The following is a 17,161-nucleotide window of genomic DNA, read 5'->3' on the forward strand; positions in this document are numbered from 1 at the left end:
GTGGAGTCTTAATGGCAAAAGAAACTTTGTTTATAATTCATGGTGCACCTATAAAGAGCTGATTTATGGCTGAAATATCACTGCGCCTTTTTTTTTTTTTTACACTTTATACAAATAAAGATGATGATCTTGCAATGACTTTGATGTTTTGGAGCGTGGGACCCATATGGACAGTTGCCTGGTGGCTCCTCTTACCTATTCATTCAGCACAAAGACAAACATGATATTGAGGTGAGTCACTGTTCAACTCCAGAAAGAAAAGCAGCCTTTTTATCCCCTAGGGTAAAATAGTGGAAGCACAGCTTTGAGTGGAGAGGTACAGGTGGAGGTGGAGACAGTTTGCTTTTGCAGTGGCTGTGTTGTTTTGCAGGAATTGTCATGTTTCATGTTATCTGTCCTCCTCTAGATGACAGAGGGCCGTCTGTGTCAAGTTCACCTCCTTGATGGCAGGAAGCTGGAGTTGCTGGTTCAGGTAGATGACACTTTCTGCTTGGCTCCTCAGACACATATTATGCTGCATACCCTGCAATATTATGTTGATGTACTGAAATTGTGTTGGATTTAATGATGTGTCATTAACTGTAAAGAAGTCTTAATCTTACTTCCCATGGCTCCTATTTTGCTTTTATTTCATGTCAAATTGATCGTGTGTGTGTGTGTGTGTGTGTGTGTGTGTGTGTGTGTGTGTGTGTGTTAAATTTGCCAGTGTACACTTGTTTTCCACCGTCTGTCGTTTTATATTGTGTTTCACAGTGTCTAGCACATGAAGTTTGAGTTAGCAAATGATCTAAACTGAACTCTTGTGTTTTGATCTAAACTTTCCAGCCCAAGCTGTTGTCCCGTGAGCTGTTAGATTTAGTGGCCTCACATTTTAACCTGAAGGAAAAAGAATACTTTGGGTTGTCTTACATAGATGACACGTGAGTACCTTTCTGAATATAATAGGCATTTTTAAGATGTGTGTGTGTGTGTGTGATTTTATTACATTTTTACATCTAAGGGACTGGTTGATTTAGAACAAAGTCTTAGTCACAGAAGCTTTAAGAGAGAATAAAAAAGAAGAGAGAAAAATTACGAGCAGTATTCCAACACATGGTTTGTTCTTCTATCCCTGATCAGTGGCCAGAATAACTGGCTCCACCTGGATCGTAAAGCCCTCGATCATGACTTCTCCAAGACTTCGGGGCCTTTGGAACTCAAGTTCCTGGTGAGGTGAGTGCTCTCACTGCAAAAGCTTGCCAAACGTGGAATACTGCTGTTCTTTATTATATTTATCAATCTCAATGTTTTAAATATTAGACTGAGTTGTAAATAGTAAATGAAGCATCTTGGTGTATTGGGAGCTTCATGGCCTCCAAGGCTTGTAGGCTACTGACCAACAGGTGGCAGTGATGGAGCACAGTTTACACAGTCTTGCTGTGTTATTTGATAAACTATATTGAACACACAATGAAGTCTGTAAATAATGCTGAGGCACTGGCAAAATCATGGATGTATTAAGAGAACAAAATGCATTGACATCTACTTCAAGTTAACCTTGCTGACCCAAACAACTCTTGACAGGTTTTATATTGAGAAGATCACTTTTTTGAAAGACAACACAACAGTGGAGCTGTTCTTCTTGAACGCTAAATCTTTAGTGTTCAATGTAAGTGTTTTAAGTATTTATTCTCTAAAAACTTGTCTTATATATTTGTTTTTATAATCAAATTTGGCATGCCCTTTAGTTCCAGAACATTTTACACAATAGTTGATTGCCTTATGAAAAGATGTCTAATCCAACTGATCTTGAAAAGATTTCAATCTGCTGAGGGTTAGTAGTTGCACATATAGACTGTGTACAGGTTGCACTGGTTGGTTATATGTCTTGCACACGACTTTAGATTGTCCATTATTTCATAAAACTTAAAGTCCTTTATTTTCATGACTTCATACTCTTTCCTCTTTATACGTTGTGCATACATACAATTTACAATATTTGATTCATAGCAATGATAGCATGCTATTGAGGAAAATGTCTCCGTAATCTTACACTATTACTGAGATCTCAAACGGTTATTCAGATGCTGCCTTCAAGTGCTGTTGGAAACTTTGAGCAATGTTATTGATTCACTGTTATTGTTAAATGCAATTGTTAAGCATTCCATTCAAACACTGGGGTTCGGATTTTGTGGTTTGCATGCAATGATTTAAAATTGATTATGTAGCTTTCAAAAACATTATAATAGAGTGCAAAAAGCTAAATGTATGTATCCACATGAGAGTTGTAGCTGGACCAGTCAGTCCAAGTAATTCCTGTACACAATTTTATAACCTAGGCCAAATTGAAAACATACTATTCGTGTCGATCTATTAATACATATTAATACATCTGACTGTATTAATTCATGTATTTACAATCAGGCGTGTAAAGTGTGGTTGTTTTTTGAACCCGTACGAGGAGCAAGTGAATGGAGCATGTGATCAAACGTTGCCGTGCAGTTTTTTTCGCGGGGAGAGCTGACTGGTCACCATGGGAGACGGAGACTGTTGAACCTGCTTTCGGACCGTACCACTTTACCGAGGGGGCTGTAGTTTTAGGCAAGACCTTCAACTAGCCTTTCTATGTGCCAGTGTGTGTTTTCGTGTATAGAAAATGTCATGCTAACTCAGGTGGTAAAAAACAGTAGTGAATACACATCACGGAGAGTTAAAAACACCGTATTGTCTCTGCGGCAGTGGTTCAGTCGGTAACTGTGGAACCGAGGTACGGGACGGTCTGGAAGATTTTCTCTCAAGTCAAGTGTCTCGGACAGGCTGCAGTTTTGTGTGCATGTTTTTCTAAAAAAAAAAGACCCCGTTAATTTTACCAATTTTACAACAGGAGACCATCGAAGTGGAGAGTGCAAATGTTTTCAAGTTAGCCGCATTCGCATTGCAGGTAAGAAAGAGTTTGTCGCAGGCTTTAATAGACTGAAATGTTGTCACTATTTCCAAAGTAAGCTAAATGAAGACGGTGCTCACGGGTGCAAAAAAAAAAAACATTTGAATGTTGTCTCTTGAGGATGCTTCGGTCGGAGCTTTTGTTAAAGACACTGGACCTTAAATATTAATATTGGCCTCTTAAACATGCGTGTGCTTCGAGAGGCAGTGTTAACTTGAGTTATTGGATTAAATTAAACGTGTTGATGTTTTTTCGTGTAACGTTAGCGTTACCTTTGTTTTACTGGCTCTAAATTAGGCAGGTAACGTTAGCTAATATTAGCATAACGTTAGTTAACGTTAACAGTTTACTGGGCAATTAGCAAGTAACGTAACGTTAAGTGTTGCATTTTCTTATATGCTTTTACTAACGGCATTATTTTCCCTTTTTAAGGAGGCCAAAGGAGAATACACCAGGTAAGAACTTATCCAAACTAACACGTAAAACCACTTAATGAGATAAATGTAGAAAAGTGGTAACGTTAACTAAACGTTACCCACAAGTTGTCTTGTCATTTAAAACATGATTTTGGTTTTGAGTAAGGAATTCAGGATATATTAGCTGGGAAGAAACAGTAGTATCAATTCAGTTCAAGTAGCTATATGTTCCGATGCTATGTTTTTGTCTTTTTAAAAGTTATATGTAACGTTACTAACATACATTTTGCTGTATTGGTATACACGGACATCCATAAACCTTTTCGTGAACTTGTGCAGTTGAATACAAACTGCACAATTTAGTGTTTGTTTCTGTACTCTGACAAGGAAGCAGGGTCTTGCTTGTCAACTTGTTTGGTCAGTGTACAGATTATGACCGTGTATAGCCAGTTAATGTTCAACTTAAACTCAGATTTTATTTCATGCTGTACTTCCCTCAGTTAATAATTCCCTTGATTTGTTGTAACATTGAACTGAACCCCTGCCAGCTTGCTGCCATCCACATGGTCCAAACATTGCCTTTGAATCGAACACTTTTGTTCTTCTGTCACACTGTTGCCTGTTAAGGCAGATGCATTGCGTTTACACTAACTTTAAACAATGCCCTACAAAGGCAGTTCTTTTTTCACATGTTGTGATTGCATCACCTCTTAATAAATGTCACATATCCTGACAAACACAACCTATGTGACACTTGTACAACTACGTGGACATGGTGTACACAATTTATTCGGTGACACTGGTGGAAGAGACTGTACAAAACCTCAATAATCTGCTCACTAGTTGAGATAATGTTTTCGTAGTGTGTCGTTCTCTCAAGAGGCTTGACCTGCCTCAAGAGTTGATAAGGTATCTTGTTTTTTTTGCCAGCCATAGGACTGAAGGGCATTGGCTGTGATTAGTCAACACTGCTCTGTCTGATTGAGTGACTGAGCAGGTTGATGCAGCACAACCTGTGTTTTCCTAGTGCGTTGCCTCTAAAGGCCTCTCTGTCCATTATGTGAACACAAAGATTTGTGCTCTGTAAGGAATTGCTACATGCAATGCTGAAAATGCAGTTTGACCCCTTGTCAAACCATTGCCTTTGTTCTCTTGCAAAGAAAAAGAAAAGTTGGCTGCATCTGCTTGTGCTCATTAACAGCCCCATTATTTACAGGCATGATTGATCAGATAAATGTTTATTATTATTATTAATTGCAGGCAGCTTTAGTACATATGTATACCTCATTGTTTTGATTTAACTTCACCCTGAAGTGTAGTGTGCAGTCTGAACTTTCAGCTCATGTGGGTGTGGGGATGGGCTGTACTTTGTTCTGACTCTGAAAGCACAATAAAAGACAAACTGCCAACAAATCTGGTAGAATCAGCAAGGATTGGAGTGTGTCCAAATCAAGCTGTTTTTTCTTTTTAAATTTGCACAGATACTACTTTCTCAATATGTCTATGGTTTCTAAATGTTGGGTTGTAAGACACCCAATAACACACAGTACCGTTTTCTCAAACCTTTCTTACTTGAATGTAACACTGGCCCCAAAGTCTGACACTGTTAGTGTAGTGATGCATCCCACCCTGTCCTGTGGCAGTATTTCTAATTTCTGTCTGCAATGTCCTTTACGTCTTTGAAAGAAGAAAAGGCCTGGTAAATCCCCTCCATAAAGCATATAATATAAATGTGTCTTCTCTACACTGTATCAGCAAAGGGCCCTGGAGCAGTGAGATTAGCTGTGAAGGAGTTAGGGAGACCTCCTCCTACAGCCAGCTGTCTTAAGAGGGATGAGCTAGACCCACTGTACTTTGGTAGACAACTTGGCGTCAGGAGGACTCACTGCTATTGTGGTGGCGGGGCCAACCCCCTGCTGTGCATTGAATTAATGCACCATCAGTTTTCACATTGTACTTGTATCAGAATTCCCTTCACTATGTCAGTATTGCACTGCATCTTGTACTGATTCACACCACCTGCAGGTATAATAATCTATGCTGAACGCAACAAGTTACAACTCCCCTCTGGAGGTTGATGAAAGGGATTGTGGGAAAACGTAGGCAATCACTGAATTGATTGACGTCTTTAATTATGCCTAACAGTTTAGGAGTAACCGAGCAGGGAGTTTTTCTTGTAATTGTAATCAACTTCAAAAGTGAGCTACAGACATTGTCTTTGCCACTATAAATGAACTGCTATAATTTGAAAATGGACTATAACACAATGTCAGTTGTGTTCAAAGTTTACCCACATGAACTAATATAACACCCAGAGAGTTTTGGTCCTCCTCAGTTCTATTTGCAGGTGTAGCCTGTAGTTAGTGGTTCCTTCGCAGCAACAGGCTCTTTCATTGTGCTCCCTCCACAGCCACCACGTCTCAGCCTCGTGGAATAGCTGACGCATGAGTATTATCTCTCCCCACGCTGGGTAGGCTGCGCTGGGCTGGGCTGCACCGGGTGTAGGAATTGCCTCCACGCTGCAGGCTGCGGGGAGATAACAGACGTGGTAATGAATTCCAGATTGCTGACAGGGCAGCGCGGCTGTGGAGTAGATCACCCTGACAACACCAGGCCCCAGCTTCCCATAAAATGTATGCCATCAAACACACAGCAAAGTGCCGTGGCAGCAAAACCCAGTCAACCTAGGATAGGTAGCTACAGACAAGAGTGATTCAAGTGCCTCTGCCCTTGCAGCGGCTCACTCTTGGTTTTGTTTAGTAAGCTGGTTCACATAACTGGATCATTATGGTTCTGTCCTACCATGTCAGTGGCTATTAAATTCCATTTATCCTTAAAGAGGAAGACATAAATTGATGTTCAAGGTCAAATGGCCATTGGCCTGAAATTATCCAGTACTTATTTGTTATGTTGAGGTTGTTGTTATAGCTGGTACAATACTTGAGGATGTTCTAATGGTTTATATCATGTATGGTCTGACCTACACATTCACCGACTGTTTCGTAAAAGCGTTGGGGCTCGTACAATACTCTTCAGCACAGTGAGAGGTTGCCAAGTGCTTGTGAATGGCTTTTGTTATGGTCTTCAGTGGACTGGCTCACCAAGCCAGAGCCCTTTTTTTGTGCAGCAGAAACTGAAGACCCAGTACTTCTCCTACATGATGTTGGGAGTGACTCATAGTTCACTATCATAGACCTTGACAGTGACATACACCACAATTTGTACAGATACCATGGCCAGTTTCTGTGTTTATTACTTGAAGCCACTGCTTTAACATTTTTGGCAGAGTTTGTGGATGAGACTAACTGTACCTGTTACATCTGTCGTGGTGTTACCATTGGCCGATCTGTGAAGGTGAACCACTATAAAGTACTTTGTCTACAGTACATAGAAAAACTCTGGAGTGCAGCATTACATTATTTTTTAAAGATTTCTTGCCAAGCCTTTTTAAATGCTCTCTATGACTTAAATGCCCTGCATGTGCTTTTATAATTTAAGTCTGGCAAGACATGAGTAAAGCTCACATTTGGTTTTGGCAAGCAGTAGCCTACTTCTTTTTATAAATAAGAAAGATGAAAACAATATCCTCACACTGCACCTTTTCTAAAGGTTAGAAGACATGAATTATTGCTGTCATAGAAATTCAAACCACACTGTGAAAGTACAAACATATGGAGAAATGTTCTCTACCAATTTTTAGACTTTAAGTTGAGATTCTGTAATATTAGGGATGCCTCCATTGATCAGCCACTGATCATTATCAGCCGATATTCAGTAAAAATACAATATCGGGAGATCGGCAATAATGGCACCCGCCCATATGACCGTGAAGGTCAGATGATATTATTACATTGCATATTTTAGTTACTGTAGGCTAAAGATGCTTGCTGCATTACTCCTTGGGAGTTCTTGTACTGCTCTGTTAATTTAACAGACTAAATAAGAGAATGTTGTTGAAAGAATAATAATTGTGATTCTTTATTTAAACTGTAGAGTCGCACAGCATGTATAGAGAATGAATGTTATTGTCAATCATTTTGGTACGGGGCGCCATCTTGTGAGTACGGGCTCTGTTTACCTGTGCCTGCGGGTTTTTTCTTCCCTTCTCCATCAGATGTAACCGTTTTTAGCCAAACAAAACAAGGTATGCAAGGCACAATTCAACAGAGCACTTCCACACAAGATAGCACCATGTACCTGTACCAAAATGAAATACAGCCTGATATCAACTTCAGTCTCTCTAGCCTTGGTCACGCTGCCACATGGTGGAGATCCCAATACACTACAAAGTGTCAAACAAAAGAAAACAACAAAAACAATCGGTATTAGCCAAAATGGCTCATCAACGATCAGCAAATGGTATCAGTGACAAAAAAAAAACCTGTGATCGGGGCATCTCTAGTAAACATTTACTTGGAGCAGTTCAGGTCATAACCGGGCCTGTATAGGAGAGTAATTGGTCAACAATAACGTGTCTCATCCATCAGTCGTTTGATTTTGGTGCTTTGTTGGGTCTCCCAGTGCTCTAAAGCATAACTGAGTAACTAGAAAGGGCTCTTGTTATTGCAAAGGAATACATTTGCTGTTCTTAAAGTTTGTACTGTATGATTTTTTTTTTTTCAGTGCTGATATTGCCAGATCAGACCTGAAGCAGCTCCCAGTTCTGCCCACCAGAGTATTAAGGGAGCACCCATCTCTCAATTACTGGTAAGTTGGAGGGGGGTTCATACTTGTAGTTCAACCAATACCACAGCCAGGGTGGTACGGGGCCGCTTTGATGGGTTGACTAATTAATTCCTGGGTTGTGTTAATTACGTTTGACCATTAGCCCTGGGACAGCAACTGGCTATCTAAAGGATTGTCTGCCTCTTCAATCCACACTGCTGTTTTTGATAATCTGCTTGCCCCTCCTCTTCTGGTTAAACGGTCATGTGAGGCTGCTGCATCTTCTGAAGCGGCTACATTCAGTTAAATATCCAAATTAAAATCATAGACGGGAAGGGTAAGCGCATGAACACTTCTGTCTCTGTCTCTTTCTGTCTGTTAAGCCGCAGTGAGTTTGCAGTCTCACTATGCGATTAAAAGGGATGATTACAGTGGGAAGTAAATAGGATGCATTTGCAGGGGAGGTAGATGAGAGCCATCAGCATGCCAGTAGGCCAGACTGCATTTTCTGCATGAGCAGACAGAATGTGTTACAAAGAAAGAGTCCTCTCACAATCCCTCTGTGGCTGGAATGTGCAACTTGATGGATTAATTATTAAATGTTTTATATATCCATTTTCAGTGAGGACAAAGTGATAGAACATTACAAGAAACTGAAGGGACTGACCAGAGGACAAGCCATTGTGCAGTAAGTTAAAAACAATTCTAATATTTTTATGTTAAAAAATTAAATTATTTGAGTTTGGACACTTGTGTGCCCCTTATGCAGTACTCCCTCTGATGCCTTAGTTCTCCAGCACCTAAGCCAGGCATTCCTCTTTAACCTCATGTGTCGGCACTGTGGGGGCTGTTGTTGTAAGAGGTGGCTGTCACCGTGCCAGAATGTGTCATTAATTAGAGGAGGTGCTCTTAGAGTAGGCAGCCAGCCAGCCTTGGGAGGATGTCAGTCCTCCACTGTGTTTTTCCTGGGACTGTAACTCAGAGCTATCCCGGGTCATTTACGCTCTGATGATTTGTGCCCTTGAACTGATCAATGGACTTTCCCTCCCTCTGTCACGGCCCTGAAACAAATCGATCAGCTTGCCACTGCAAATGACTGTGGCTTCTCAATGACTGTTGCTTAAATCCCACTCTGTCTGTTGTACAACAGCCACCGGTTGACAGTGATGAAGTGTAAATTGCGGAATTCCTGTTAACCTGTTCCTCTTTCTCTGAAGGTATTTGGCCCTGGTGGAGTCCCTGCCGACATACGGAGTCCATTATTACCCAGTCAAGGTAACAGTGGTGCCCTGAGTCATAGAGTAGTGTAGCTTAACCTTTGAACAAGCTTCTGTCAACATGCCGTCTTTATTTCTTTCTGTCTCTAATCCAACACATCAATCTAACCATAATTCACTTAAATGGTTAACATTTTGCTTGATGTTTGAATCATGAGTCCTTTTCCTTTTTAAAATCCTGTGCTGCAGCCAAAGCGGCAACACACATGTTACTGTAGGAATACACAGGACCATACTCTGCCTGCTTGGGTTGGATAAGAGAATACAAACTGGCCTAGTACAGAATTGCACCTTAAATAAGTCCAAATTCAGTCAACCATTGTAACATGTTAGTTTAGCATGTTTTAAGTGATTCCTCCAACTTTCTTTTTTTCTACCTGCATCCTTTAACTTTCACAACCAAACCTTATTAAATTAAGGTGTCTGAGAAGATCAAACAGTGGTGTTAAAATGATTCAGTCAGGCTTGCAGAGATTTTAAGGCCATTATTTGATCTCTTCTTCTGTTGCTATTGCTGTGAGCCTAATGGGGTAATTGCTTTTTTTCTTTACTCCCACCAATAAAGCTACCTCTAATGTGTGTGTGTGTGTGTGTGTGTGTGTGTGTGTGTGTGTGTGTGCTTTCATGCAGGATAAGCAAGGAATACCGTGGTGGCTGGGAGTCAGCTATAAAGGCATTGGCCAGTATGATTTGCAGGATAAACTGAAACCGAGAAAGGTAGGGAAACCTCTTTTTACAGCTGCTCTATTTGCCTTAATTGTCTTAGTTTTCATTTGAAAAGTTATTTTTTCAAAGCAAAACTCGCGAAACGCATTTTATTTTGTTGTTTGTTTTTGTGTAGAATTTTTACTTATCTATGCCCAGCATCTAAACATACAGGATTTCATATTCTATATTGTAAAGCCCTCTGCGACTAACCTGGGGGTTTGGGCTTTATAAATAAACTCAACTTGGTTTTCTTACAGTGACATTTAATACTCAAACAAGTCAAACACACCATTTTTTAATTGTTCACTTTTACAGTAACTTCTTGAGCAAGTATGTAATATATTGTACTTCAATTACAGCTTTCAACACCATGCTTCTTGTTAGCTGGTTAATGATCCATCCACACTGTAAATGGGCATAATTAAGACCCTAGTTCCCATGTCAGTCAGGAGAAAGAGGAAGACAAATCGGGAAAATATTTTGTAGTATCAGTATGTGCTGTGTGCAGTCAAGGCTGTGTAAAAGCAAATACAGTACACTACTAGATAGGGCTGTATCTGAATATTCTTATAGTCGTTAGATGGGCAAGTATTTGATTTTCAATTTTCGGATTCGAATATTTGGTTGTTGTCTTTTTAAACGAGCATGCAGGCTGAAATTCCCTGTGGTGTGTTGTCGGGATTAAGTTGCTTGCAGTTTTTGAGTTTGGACTTGTGTCTGTGATTACCCTCCCCTTGAGAGGTGTTATTTGATAGTGTCCCAACCAAGCACTTCTCCCCAGCCTCTTTCATTGGAATCGTCATAGCTGTTGTTATATGGCAGGAACCTGTTGACTATAGCAGGGTGTGCTGTTCTTACGTTGAGGCATTAATGGGAACAGCCACAGTATGTCTCTCCCCAACCCTTCTAGTGGAACTTCACGAAGGTGTAATTATGGTTCCCTGTGAGAAGCAACAGGAGAGTCCTCTTTATCTGGTGAATATTGATAGTTCACAGCCCCTGTATTCAACCCATCCCTCTGCTGTCTGTCTGTCTGTCTGTCTGTCTGTCTGTCTGTCTGTCTGTCTGTCGCAATGTATGTAATTAAGCACTGTCTATATAAGCAAAAGGCATAGGCTATGTATTCCAAAGATCTGGAGAGGACAAAGAATAAATAGACGATGCCAAAGGGAGAAACAATATGTTATTTAGGAAGAGGATATATTCATTAAACTATTTAGTGTGATGAACACAAATGGAGGACCACAACAGTGCTTAGACTAGAAAAGTGTGTCTCCAGGACGTGATGGTACTAAAGTAGATGGCAAGTTGAGACTTAATTCTTCCTGAATTAAACCAGGAGACTTTTCTGTGTCTCTTCCTCTCTCCGTGTCACTCTCCCAGTGGGTAATGGGACACTCTCTAAGACCACATGCTGGTCCACATGTATGATGAGCCAACAAAACCAAAATTGATCTTCAGTTTATTAGGGGTGACAGACAGTGTCAGCCTCTGGGTAATAATGACATGATATGACAGACCTAAAAGAATTGTAAAGTGTCTCTTAGCCAAAAAAAAAAACATTAAAAGGAAGTTTAAATGAAAACCGAAGAGATCCTCTCCCTTGTCACTTTTATTTTGATTAACCTCACCCCATAATTAATCAAAAAAGGATAAAGGTCCTTCCGGTGTCGTCTTCTTGTAAGGGTTTCACAACTTAAAGCAATGCGTCATGGAAATGTACAGTGTTGATAGCCAGTTAGAGCCGGTATGTGAAGGGTGGAGCAGATATTTTTTATTTTGTACAGGTGTGTGAATCAGCTTTTGACACATTTTCATCCATGTATGATTTTGCAGACTCGTGGCCCTGAGGGTCCTTGGGTTGTGGGTGTGAGCTGGATATGAACAGCCTGATCCCATCTAAAACCACAGGCATTTCTGGCTCACTTCCACTTGCCTGTAATGAAATGTTTGGCAAAAACAAGGAAGTAAATACTAAAGATAGAAGATACCGAAATTCTGTGTATTTGCTCAAATCATGTGTACTAGTAAGCTGGCATGCTCCCTGGCTAAGGTGGTTTAGGAGTTGAATTGATGAGTCAGTCTTTCACATAGATGCAGTATGTAAACTTGCTAGTCTGCATTTCTCGTACCATTTCCACTTTAAGGAGCAACTTACAGGTTGAAGACCCCAGTGAATCGATGTGTAGGTAAATTATGTGGAAACTAGATTTCCAAGAGAAGAAAATACACTACAGTAACATCTGGAGTTTTTTGTAAGAGAGTTGTATGTCATATTTACAAAGCTAGGTCAAGTTTAACAATAATAAATGTGGATCCCAAAGTTAGTTTTCACACTGAAGAGGTTGTAAATGTACATTCATACACAGATGATGGACCACAGTCTCATAATATGAGCCAGCTAGGTGGCAAGATATCAGTAGCTAACAAAACCTTTTAAACTTTAAAAGGACTTATTGCAGTCTTGTGATTTGTAGGGATTGAGGTGTGTCACATCGTTGAAATATTTTGGCTTCAGCAGCAATCACAGGAGAGTCCTCTTTTAGTTTCATCTATGTGCTGGCACACTGGTGTGAAGTTCCTCTAATAGGAGGAATGATCCAGTGAAAGTGTGTGTTTATTGTCAAGACCTTTGTTCCACATCTGTTGTTACAATGTAAATGTTCCTAGTGATAGTGACTAGAGGGTGTGAATTGGCATGGGGTACCCTCTGCAGTGGGATGAGCTTTTTAGAAGTGTCCTGCTGGGTAGTTCCCATTATTCAAGTACCATGCTCTTAATTTTACTGCTAGACTGAATATGTAATGTCCACAATTATAAAGACAATATTTGTATATTTTGACAAGAAATCAAACGTTGGCATTCAGTGTTGTCATTGATAATAGCACTACAGCTTAGGAGTAAAACCATCTTGATTTAAAATTCATACAAAATGGAAGCTTTCTGTCAAAGTGTAAGATAGACCGATTAAACACGTAGCTTGAAACTCTAAGGTGTCATGCTTGTTGGATGTATGTAAAAACATAGTGCATAGTGTTTCTTTTTGCGTGGTTAAGTGGCCCGACAGGAAAGCAAAGAGAGTCCTTGCTATTAATGATTAGACCATAGTAACAGATTCCTAACATGTTTGCCTTGGTGGGGGAGATGGTTATAGTAGATTCAGGCACACAGCAGTGCTTTGTGTGGTATTTACAATTTGAAAAGCAGAGAACTTCCCAGTTGGTATTCAAAGTCTGTGTAGGATTGATCACATACAGTATCTGTGAGTGACGGGAAGTGGAGCAGAGATACAAATGTCTTCAAAAAAAACCTGGCCTAGTAAATACTTGTGTACAACCGGCTCATCTGGTCTGACTAAAAACTGAGCTGTGTAGGACAGGGAGGGGGAGAGAGAGCAGAGCAGAGCCTTGAAGGCAGCCTGAAGTCTCTGTGATGCATCTGTGACGTCAGAGGAGGGGGGTGGTTAAAGGGGCGTGGTCAGCTCAGCTGAAACTCTTGCAACACCTATCTGGCTCCCTGAGAACAGACAAGGGGGAGTATTGTTCGAGGAAGCTCTAGCCCTGTGGGAAAGTCAAAAGATTAAATACAAACCGAACAGAATTCAGCAGGGATTTAAATAAGCAAAAAAATACCCTTCACGGTAAGTCTTATCATTGTATCCAACGATTACCTGTTAAGTGTGTCAATTAGTCAATGGGTTTTTATGTTTTATTGTCTCCTTGTGATCCTCTAAATGTTCTCTTTCGTGTTGTGTTGTACCTGCTCTAGGGGATCTAGATACAGGTACTCTGCCACTGTGTAAGCCACGCTGTTGTAAAGGAAGATGTCATTTTTTTTTATAGAATATATATGTATATGTGTGTGTCCGTTTATTGTAATTTCTTACACTAGGCAGGCACAGTTTCTCTTAGGGTAGGAGAGATATAATGTGTTTTTTGTACTGGTGTCAGGTAAAACCGTGGTTATAAATTTTCTCCTACATTAACCTCAGCCCTATTGTTGTGCAGCTTTTCTCTTTTTAACAAAATAAGAGCAGGAAAGTGGCTCATCTTTTTATTAAACCCAGTATCAGTGGAGCAGATGTTTCATTTCGACACAGAGAAGTCCTGCCTCTGTTTCCCTCCACAGAAGAATGAAATGAGATATTGGCCCGCTGCCTGGCACGATTTTGCTCCCTGCAGTTGCGGCAGCATTCTAATTGCTCCTGCCCGAACCTACACCTGACTGGCTGGCTGGCCCGCTGAGCCCCATTCACAGCTTCAGCTGTTAGTGTTTTTTGTTAATATTGCAAGTAAGATAACCAGAAGAAATGGTGCTAAAAGGCAGGCTGCTGTGGCTGAAACAAAGCAAGTTTTATCACCAGTCTCCCCGTTGTGTTGTCATTTGGCGAAATTGATCCCGCTCCTATAGGGAAGCTTCTACCTTTTCTGTGTAACTTAATGCGACTGTGTGTTTTACAACCTTTGTGCATCAAATAACATTTCTGTTTATGTAGTGCAAATCCACATTTTAATCAATAGTCCTGTGTTGGCTTGTATACTCAGTAATATGTTCTGTTTCTCTACCCCTCCCCCTTTCTGCCAAACCGTCTCTCTGCAGTTGTATCAGTGGAAGCAGTTAGAGAATTTGTATTTCCGCGAGAAGAAATTTGCAGTGGAAGTGAACGACCCACACAGGTCAGAGAAGGCAAACCGTCTAATTTATCTGAACTGATCTTCACTGTTTTTTAAGTGTTCCCATGTTAGCTGCTGCTTGCTTCAGATGTCCTTATCATACACCTTACACACTGTGAAGGGCATCTGCAGCCAGTGGCCCATTTAGATCACAATGTTAATAGCTGTAGCTTGTTTGTTAAATGAGTGTTTTCCTGCTGTTGAGTGGCCACTTTATTATTCTAAGGTTGTTATAAAACCTTCACACAGGCTTTAATGTCGCACTTTCAGCCTTTCAAAAATGTTTTTAAATCCCACTGTCTGTTTCAAAATGAGTTTTATGTTGCTCTTCAGTTTATTATTTGAAAAAAAATTAATTGGACAAAGATTTTATAAGAATTCTTTTCTAAGCTTTGCTTAACACAACTTATTTAATGTTAATTAGAACCTTGTTTATCTACCATCAAGTTTGTATTCAGCATTTGAACATATTTGCTTCTTGGATTAGCACAAGTACTGAATGTTTGTCTTCTTATCTTCTACAGAAGAACAGTGACCAAGCAAACTTTCGGACAGACTGGTCTGGTTATTCACACATGGTATGCCAGCCACTCTCTGATTAAAACCATCTGGGTGATGGCCATCAGTCAGCACCAGTTCTACCTGGACAGGAAGCAAAGCAAAGTGAGTGTCTGTTTTCTCCTCACAGGTTCACTTTCCTTTGTTGACATTTACTGCTGACAAATATAACAACCTAATACTCTCTCATGCTTGACCTGTGTAGAGATCTTGCATCATGTCAAGTGACCCGCATAGATGACCCACCTACAGATCAGGGTCCGGTGGGTGTGGGTTAGGGAGGTCACACAGGGGAAAAGTTTTTCAAGTATTGACCCAATTATGAACAGAATTTTGGGTAATAACATTTATTATCATTTAACTGAGCAGATCAGTGTGAGCTATAGTTTTGACCTGTTTTAACCAGGCTTTAAAATGAGCCTTAAGCCTGCCTTCTCTTCCAGTTTGAGTATGGGCTGAAGACTGAAGTTTAAAAGTTATAAGTGTCACAGCATAGTGTAGTGGTGACTATACATCATGTGATGCACTACCTGTTCCGTGTCCTATGCAAGTGACTTGTGTAAATAGCTTGATAAAGGGATATGACATATAATGTATTTTATGTAAATAGGTCCTGTGCTGGTATGCCTTATGTTGGGAAACTGTCACGTCCTTGGTTTAAAAGGAATAGAATTGCTGTTATCTATTGAATCAGAAGTAACAGGCGGTTAGGTAGCTTGAAAATGCACAAGAGCTTGTAATTGCTCTGAGTAAAAGATTTTTATCACTCTGCTGATATAGCGGGCAGAATGATAAAGTCGTAGTAGGTGTGCCTATTATTATGCCTATTTTTTGCCTTGTCTGTGGCTTAACAGGAAACTTATTTAACTGAAAGTAAACTACAACTAGCCATATAAAGTTTTGAATGGATACATGTTTTTTATGACTGCCCCATTGAGAATAAAAGGCACAGTGTATTCACAGACTAGGTCCTTTTGCGAGTGTTAAAAGTTGTCCGAATGCCCTGAAGATACACTCATGGTCCATGTGTTTGTGTTTATGTTGTATATCTGCTGAGCATAGGGGCTATTAAATGAGGTTATTCAGCCACTGTCTCCCTCAAAGGCAGTGCGCTTGGAGTACCAAGAATGCAAATGGTGCTGCCACTATTGCAGTGCGCTGTTTTAATTTAAATGAAGTACTCCCAATCCCTCCCTCAATACTCTGTTCCCTCCTCCTAACTGTCTCTTCCCTTCCCTACAGTCAACGATGACCACAATCAGAAGTTCAGGAGACATCGCCATGGACCTCACAGAGATCTGTGCCCCGCAAATCAGTAAACTTTCCAGCATTGAGAGCAGAGACAAGCTTATCATGGCCAGCAATGGAAGCCTCATCTCAGCCGGTAAGCAGAGAGTAAATAAGATGATGGCTCCTGTTCCACATTAGAATGATGGGTGATGATTGATTACTATAATTTGTAGTTAATCAGATGTGTGATTATTCTAGGTTCCGCTGACTCTGAAGTCTGCGAGGAACAGAAGAAAGAGAAGGTTGCTGAGTTGAAAAAGAGAGAGAAGGACCTTAAAGACACACTGACACAGAAACTTGAGGAACTGAAACAGATCTGCATGAGAGAAGCTGTGAGTGCCTCTCTCATTCTGATGCTTTCCAATGACGTTTAAAACGTCAACACTCTCAGCTGACTGTTGGCTGTTCTCATTTGCAGGAACTTACTGGCAGATTGCCTAAAGAGTATCCCTTGGCCACAGGTGAGAAAGCTCCTCATGTACGGCGCCGTGTTGGGACAGCCTTCAAGCTGGATGACCTTTTCCCATATGATGAGGTTAGTATAGCTATTGTTGTGTTGTGATATATTTCTGTTATGTAATTTAGCATGTCACACTTTGTTGACACAGTTCTTGCAGCACTATGTTTGTAAACCTAGAGATCATTTGACTT

The 17,161-nt window shown here is 40.4% G+C and overlaps 1 protein-coding gene across 11 annotated transcripts in view; it reads left to right on the forward strand.

The window, feature by feature from the left end:
- frmd4ba (FERM domain containing 4Ba) overlaps positions 1–17,161 on the forward strand; it is a 45,453-nt gene that overhangs the window by 22,512 nt on the left and 5,780 nt on the right. For 7 of the 11 annotated variants that reach the window (XM_078247750.1, XM_078247749.1, XM_078247746.1 and 4 more), the window contains exons 2-16: positions 407–472; positions 826–920; positions 1,120–1,212; positions 1,564–1,648; positions 2,864–2,920; positions 3,356–3,378; positions 7,963–8,046; positions 8,627–8,692; positions 9,222–9,279; positions 9,912–9,998; positions 14,589–14,665; positions 15,187–15,325; positions 16,463–16,604; positions 16,709–16,842; positions 16,929–17,045. In XM_078247750.1, coding sequence (XP_078103876.1) covers positions 407–472; positions 826–920; positions 1,120–1,212; positions 1,564–1,648; positions 2,864–2,920; positions 3,356–3,378; positions 7,963–8,046; positions 8,627–8,692; positions 9,222–9,279; positions 9,912–9,998; positions 14,589–14,665; positions 15,187–15,325; positions 16,463–16,604; positions 16,709–16,842; positions 16,929–17,045 — 1,323 coding nt within the window. Of the gene's footprint in view, positions 1–406; positions 473–825; positions 921–1,119; positions 1,213–1,563; positions 1,649–2,863; positions 2,921–3,355; positions 3,379–7,962; positions 8,047–8,626; positions 8,693–9,221; positions 9,280–9,911; positions 9,999–14,588; positions 14,666–15,186; positions 15,326–16,462; positions 16,605–16,708; positions 16,843–16,928; positions 17,046–17,161 lie in introns of those variants that run through there. The other 4 variants (XM_078247753.1, XM_078247754.1, XM_078247752.1 and 1 more) reach the window with 3 other exon arrangements.

The sequence above is a fragment of the Sander vitreus genome, chromosome 4 (genome assembly GCF_031162955.1).
Source record: "Sander vitreus isolate 19-12246 chromosome 4, sanVit1, whole genome shotgun sequence".
Classification (NCBI taxonomy): domain Eukaryota; kingdom Metazoa; phylum Chordata; class Actinopteri; order Perciformes; family Percidae; genus Sander; species Sander vitreus.